We start from the raw sequence: 7,639 nt of genomic DNA, 5'->3' as shown, positions 1-7,639 counted from the left end.
GCAAAGTTATCCGATGCTTAATTTATGTATTAGACAACCTTATTTTTAACCAAATTTTATTTTATTGAAATTAATTAGTTTATTAAGATTTATACATTTTTTTAAATTAAAATAAGTAGAAAAATTAGTTAAATTTGATGAATTTAAAAGTTCATGATCGAAATAGATAAACTCGACAAGTTTATGGTCTTTGCTGAAAGTATAGTAGTCAAGCCATAAGAGATCTTTAACATCAGGCTCCGCAGCCAACCACGCCGATTCCATCTTCCACCTCGATATATGGCAAACATACCTGGGGGCAAACTCTCTGCTTGGGGACATCCTTGGGCCCTATGGTTTTATTTCATTTGATCATTCTAGCGTTCACGGCTAGTCTAAAAGAGTATTAAGGTGAAACTATGGTATGGATCTTGATCTGACTCCAGTCAGCATCAGACAAGATTCTAAAACACATCTTTACATCCCGGTCAAAGTAACCCGGGCTAGAAAAGAAACCAGCCCAGCCTCTTCAAGAAAGCTTTGATTGATATCGTGCTCCCAGTCATCATGGAGAGCCAACTGGAGAGTACGCTTGACATCCTCCGGATCTTCGAGCGTCTGTGTATCCCATGTCCGGTGCCGTTGATCTGTCTGATGGGAGAGAGGCATGAACTCAGAATTTCTTCGATTTCGTCGAGTTGCTTCGCAGAAGTGGATTCGATTCCATCCTATACAAAACTACGGTTATCTCGACCCGACGAGATGTTATAGGTCGAGACTCCTTCTCTTTCCCCTTCTTTAAACTCCAATTCGAAAAATTGTTTTTTACATTAAAAAATTGATAATATAGAAAACTAATTTGAACACTAAAAAGATAAACCATAAAAATTTGTTATTTAATTTACATAATAATATTATTAATAGGAAAAAAACAAATCCAGTTTTTCTTCGTCTATTTTTAGAAGCTCGCCTTCTTCGTCTATTTCGCGCCCAATTTCTCTCTCCTCTCTCTCTCCGTCTCTCCTCATCGGTGGAGCCTCCATTCCCCTGATCTTCCCTCTCTCTCTGAATGCCCATGAAATTTCTTTTCCCTCTGCATCAAAATCTTAATAAAATTCTTCGCACAATGGTGATTTTGTAGGGTTGGCTTTCCTTGAATTTCACCAATGGGGTATGGGAACAAACCAGGTATTCTTGTTTCTAATCTATTCCATTTCATCTTTACTCATTTTTTTTTCTCCATTTTTTGTTGGTGATGAAAATGTTTGTAATCCGCCGATTCTTTGTCGAGAAAGTGAAGGGAAATGGATTCGTTAGAGTTTTGTTATGGATGCTCAAGGAATTTGAATGTTAAGGGACTAGAGTTAATATACATGGGTCTTGTGGGATTGAATTGTAACTCTTGGGATTATTGATATCTTCCTTGGTTGGAAGAAAGATTGAGATAGGGATTTAGTTTAGTTTAGTTTAGTTTATTTATTTTTTTTGCCTTATGGTTTAATGGTATTGATGAATTGGAAGAAAATGTATTCATTTTGATGCTAAGGTTACCGCATTGCCCATTGGGAATTTTTGTGATTTCTTAGGATATATGAAATGATATTGATTGGATTTTTGTTGGGTTTTTTTTTTTTTTTTTTTTGGTACTAGGAACGAGGGACCTAGAGAAAGGGCTGCGGCATTCGTCCAGCACTAGCTGTCTGTATGAGCTGCAGCCTCCGCCTTCTCCGACGACACCAACTTTGGTGTTGTCCAATTCAGGCAAGACGTTGCTTGTATCAAATTCTAGTAAGTCCCTGGTTTTATCCAATTCTGGCAAGAGGTTCGATAAGAAGAAGTATGTGAAGCAAGTGACAGGCAGACACAATGACACTGAGCTGCACTTGGCAGCGCAACGGGGTGATTTGACGGCTGTGAGACAGATTTTGGGTGAAATTGATGCTCAGATGGTTGGTACCCTGAGTGGAGCAGATTTTGATGCAGAGGTTGCAGAGATAAGGTCTGCTATTGTGAATGAGGTGAATGAGTTGGGAGAGACGGCGCTGTTTACTGCAGCCGAGAAGGGGCATTTAGATATTGTGAAGGAGCTGTTACAGTATTCCACCAAGGAAGGCATGTCTATGAAAAATAGGTCTGGTTTTGATCCCTTCCATATCGCTGCAAGTCAAGGTCACGAAGGTATTTTACTGGTCCAATATAAGCTTCTTTTCTTTTGTTTTTGTCATTTTTGGTACTCCAAATTTGTCCTTCATGACAGGTTTTTCTGTGTGTATTTATTGTTGAATTGAGTTTTCATGATCTAGTCATATTGGGAAAATGATAATCCATGAACTTGTACCATTTTCGTAGTGGGGGCCAGACATTGAATCCACCAATCTATCGCTTCATTCATGTATTGAAATTCATGTCAAGTTGATTTGTCTATAAATGGACTGAAGCATAGTATAGGCCTTTAATCAAGAAATATGGATGTAGCTATTACTTACCGCCTGAAGAGTTACAAGCTATAACCAATGTATCCCACTATCCTTACCTTAAATCGTGCCACATTTTCAGTTGAGTAGTGCCGAATCAATAATTGACACATTTCAGTAGAAACGAGACCTCCTTTAAGAAACAAGGGACACCAATAAATTTTGAACAAGCAAACATGATTTAGATGATACTATTGTAGTTACTAATAACATAGAATGATGTGTTTCTTCTGTTGTATGTGGACCTAGATGAGCATCTGCACGACGTAGTTTCAATTCAACTCAGTTAGTAATTATCTTTTGCAGCCATCGTCCAGGTATTGTTAAATCATGATCCAGGATTGAGTAAAACAGTTGGCCAATCAAATGCAACTCCTATTATTTCCGCTGCTACAAGAGGTCATATTGGAGTAGTCAATGTGTTGCTTTCAACAGATTCTAGCTCGCTAGAGATATCTAGGTCCAATGGGAAGAATGCATTACATTTAGCTGCTCGACAAGGGCATGTTGAAATTGTAAAAGCTTTGCTACGCAAAGATCCACAATTGGCACGGAGGATTGATAAGAAACGGCAAACAGCATTGCATATGGCTGTAAAAGGAACTAGTTGTGAAGTGGTGAAGCTGCTTCTTAATGCAGATCCAGCTCTTGTTATGCTTCCTGACAGGTTCGGCAATACTGCATTACATATTGCAACCAGGAAAAGGAGGGCAGAGGTATCAATTGGTATTGCAAAAAGTAATTACGTACAATCATGTATTTACCATATTTGACCATTGTTGAGTTGAATATTTTTATTGTTTGACTTTCTTGTTTTGGTTTTTAGTTTTTCACTTGAGTTTGAGCACATGGTTGGGCTTAAGAAAATGTATATATATGACTGATCATGTCAGAGACCAAGTTCAACTCAGGTCAACAGGAACTCAGTAGTACAAGTTTTGGTATCTAGATGCTGGGGATTTTGGATGTTTTGTAGTTTATTAAATTGAAATTGAAAGAAGAGATTCAAAGGTTTCCTAAGCTCCCGGGATGCTTAGATCTCTCCCACGAGATTTTCCAAATTGCCGTAGAAGACTTATGTTTTGACTTCCCTCCATAACTGAATCATAGCAGGTAGTTTAAGGTACTTAGTCTATTTAACCAATTCTCAGGCAGCTGAAGTCATGCATCTGAGTTTGCCCAATTAGCATAAGCTTGCTTGACAAAATTACGAAATTTTAGCAATTGACTTTGACAGAATTTGTGGTAGAAATAGACGGATACTAATAATTCCAAGGGTGCTACAATGATAATTGCTTTATACATGATATAGGATAGAAAAAACACTACCTTAGGTGGAGCCTCCTAACTAGAACATAGAATATTCCTGTTCAACAAATGTTTCAAGGTTTGGTCAAGCTCCAAAATCTCTAAACATGATGATTGGATGGTGATTTCTAGGTATAAGAAAGGTCTTTTCTGCTAGGTTCTTGTTTGAAATTGTATGACCATAACTTTCTTTTTCTAAGAAAACTGATTGTTTTGTTTACTAGTTGTTTTTTGTTTTTGTTTTGTTTTTCTTTTTGGTAATCATGGAAGAATTATACTAATGCCAGCTGCAACAGGCAGAAAGAGCAATATCCAAGGGCATATCTTAAAATTTTTAAGCGGAACCGTTTTGGATGTCGAATGATCTTAGAGGACTTATGTTTTGACTTCCCTCCATAACTGAATCATAGCAGGTAGTTTAAGGTACTTAGTCTATTTAACCAATTCTCAGGCAGCTGAAGTCATGCATCTGAGTTTGCCCAATTAGCATAAGCTTGCTTGACAAAATTACAAACTTTTTTAGCAATTGACTTTGACAGAATTTGTGGTAGAAATAGACGGATATTAATAATTCCAAGGGTGCTACAATGGTAATTGCTTTATACATGATATAGGATAGAAAAAACACTACCTTAGGTGGAGCCTCCTAACTAGAACATAGAATATTCCTGTTCAACAAATGTTTCAAGGTTTGGTCAAGCTCCAAAATCTCTAAACATGATGATTGGATGGTGATTTCTAGGTATAAGAAAGGTCTTTTCTGCTAGGTTCTTGTTTGAAATTGTATGACCATAACTTTCTTTTTCTAAGAAAACTGATTGTTTTGTTTACTAGTTTTTGTTTTTGTTTTTGGTAATCATGGAAGAATTATACTAATGCCAGCTGCAACAGGCAGAAAGAGCAATATCCAAGGGCATATCTTAAAATTTTTAAGCGGAACCATTTTGGATGTCGAATGATCTTAGATAAATAATATTTTTGCAAATTTTTTATGAGGTCTCACGAATACTTATAATTCTTACAGATTGTCAATGAATTAGTACTACTTCGGGACACAAATGTGAATGCACTGTCTAGAGATCATAAAACAGCCTATGACATAGCCGAAGGACTTCCACTATCTGAAGAAACCTCAGAGATAAAAGAATGTTTGGCACGTTGCGGGGCAGTTAGTGCAAATGATCTCAACCAGCCCCGAGATGAGCTAAGAAAAACAGTGACAGAGATAAAAAAGGATGTCCATATTCAGCTTGAACAAGCTCGCAAGACAAACAGAAACATGAATGGGATTGAAAAGGAGCTCCGGAAGCTCCATAGGGCCGGAATAAACAATGCAACCAACTCGATCACAGTCGTTGCTGTGCTCTTTGCAACAGTTGCATTCGCAGCAATTTTCACGGTTCCGGGTGGTGATGATGAAACTGGGATGGCTGTGATGGTCGACAGTCCATCATTTCAAGTGTTCTTCATATTCAATGCCATTGCCTTGTTCACATCCTTGGCAGTCGTTGTGGTACAAATAACAGTTGTGAGAGGAGAGACGAAATCAGAGAGACGAGTTGTAGAAGTGATCAATAAATTAATGTGGTTGGCATCTGTCTGCACTACCATAGCATTTGTTTCTTCATCTTACATTGTCGTTGGTCGTCGTAATAGATGGGCAGCTGTTCTCATTTCCATCATCGGTGGCGTAACAATGGCTGGAATTCTAGGTGCAATGACATACTATGTGATCAAGTCCAAACGTGTCCGAAGGGTGAGGAAAAAGATGAAGCGTATGAGGAATCAAAACAATTCATGGCGCCATTCGGAGTCCGATTCGGAAGTAAATCCAATTTATGCCATATGATACTAAATACATTTCGAATGTGGTTATGTTGCGAAATCACCTGCCCCATTGCAATTCAAAACCAAGGGAACTTTTGTTGTGCCAAAGGATGTGATACTACTATTCGCGGTTCCCATTTTTGGACCATCATTCTTCATCGATGCAAACGTTTTTGAACAGATGATGAAACATGTTTGATCTTAAAGCTCATTGGGTTAAGATAAGATTTATTGGACGTCTTTGCAACTTTGGGGGCTGAGTTGTGTTGAATCGTCCAAGCCAGCTCGAAATATCATTCATAATTGTTTATGCATAAATTTATGCTAATGTAATTAGTACATAGAGATTATGTTATTCATGACTAAAAGAACACTTGAAAAAAGAAAAAAAAGAAAAGAAAAGAAAAAAGGGGAAATAGTGAAGAGGATTACTTGCTTGTAAAGTGAAATTTAGTACCTCTGTTTTGTTCTTTCTTTTCATGAAGGAGCACATTGTCAGTGAAGACTGAGGACTCAATTTTGACAATATTAACTTCATTTAAAATATGTTGAAATGTCTTCGATGCCTTCTCAGTTATATCATTTTATATAATTTTTAAATATGAGATGTTACCCATTTAATTTTGGGTGCAAATTCATTCTGAACCTTATGATTGTTAACACAAGTTGAATTATGCTCGTTTTGATATACTGTTGAAATATGTTGAATTAACCCCAAGGGTGTTGTTGTAGTTTATTCTATATTTATTAAATTAGGGTTTCCCCTCATCCTATTTATATATGAGATTGGGGTCTCTTGTAAGCATGACATTAAAATAATAACACTTTTTCTATCGTAGTTTTTCTTCCCTGAATTAGGGTTTTCCACGTAAACCTTGTGTCGTTTCTTTCCTTTCTATTTCAATATGGTATCAGAGTAAGGTGATGAAACCCTAACCCCGATAGAAGAAACTCAATCATCAAACTTGATAGGTGAAGGTACACTAGCAGACACGACTAATGTGGCTGTGACAAATAGCCGTTGATCGATATCTCCGAACCATCTTAAACCCAGCGCAACCTGAACCATCTGGACCCAGCTACCAGACTTCAACAACCCAATTGGTGCGCACCTTGGACAACTTCAATCGTCGAGCATCATCAACCCAGTCGGCGCACATCTCGGACCTCAAACTCGACTTGGATCGCGATCGACAAAGGGCTTTGGTGGATTCGCTCTAGCCGGCGCACCGAACATCTCCCAGCTCTAGCGTACCAGCTCGTTCCAACCGAACATCACCGATGGGGGTCCTTTAACTTTGCACACGATCGGGTTCGCTCCAGACGGCAGTGGATTCAGTTTCCGGGTCGGGTCAGATCAGTGCATTTTCTTCAACCTTGCAGCCGATTGCCGAGCCCTCTGTCCGTTACCCATCGTTGCAACCGTCTGGAAGCAACGCCGATCACGGGCCACCGTATTTTGCCGCCGGTGGAATTCTGGCAGTAGCCCCCTTACAGTACCATGGTAGACAACCTCTTCCTCATGTGTACCCAGTTCAACCTCAGTTTTGAATGGGCGATTCCGTTGAAGACAATTCCATGACCTATGGACAGAAACACCCAGATCCGAATCCCATGGGGAACTCCAACAACAATTGGCCAGTTTCTAACAACAGATGGCTACTCTCGGAGCCATATTGAATGGCCATGATTCTTCCCCAATTTATTCAGAAAATCCGATAACAATGTTTCCTACTCTTCCTACTACTAATCTTTTATCTGGGACTATAGGAAACTCTCTGAATGGACAAAATTACTTCTCTTGGTCCCAAACAATTAAAATGGTTCTTGAGGGACACCATAAGTTTGGGTACTTGACTAAAGAAATACCACGACTGAGTCCTGGGGATCCGCAAGAGCGTGTCTGGAAGGCAGAGGATTCATTGCTCCACTCGATGTTAATCAGTAGCATGAAACCACAAATTGGGAAACTTTTACTCTATTCAGCCACTGCCTGAGATATTTGGGATGCAGTCCGACGGTTATATTCGAGGCGTCAGAACGCATCCCGC

The 7,639-nt window shown here is 38.9% G+C and overlaps 1 protein-coding gene across 1 annotated transcript; it reads left to right on the top strand.

Moving 5' to 3' along the window:
* The first annotated feature begins 929 nt into the window (after positions 1-929).
* LOC150037741 (ankyrin repeat-containing protein ITN1-like) lies at positions 930-6,134 on the top strand. The gene is made up of 4 exons (XM_090310676.1): positions 930-1,167; positions 1,630-2,157; positions 2,760-3,169; positions 4,786-6,134. Exons 1-4 carry the CDS (start codon positions 1,146-1,148, stop codon positions 5,608-5,610), a joined length of 1,785 nt encoding a protein of 594 aa, XP_090166802.1. The 5' UTR covers positions 930-1,145; the 3' UTR covers positions 5,611-6,134.
* The last annotated feature ends 1,505 nt before the right edge of the window (positions 6,135-7,639 follow it).

Source organism: Benincasa hispida, chromosome 2 (assembly GCF_027475165.1).
Source record: "Benincasa hispida cultivar pf3 chromosome 2, pf3_genome.v1.1, whole genome shotgun sequence".
Classification (NCBI taxonomy): Eukaryota; Viridiplantae; Streptophyta; class Magnoliopsida; order Cucurbitales; family Cucurbitaceae; genus Benincasa; species Benincasa hispida.
This window is presented reverse-complemented; position numbering and strand designations above follow the sequence as displayed.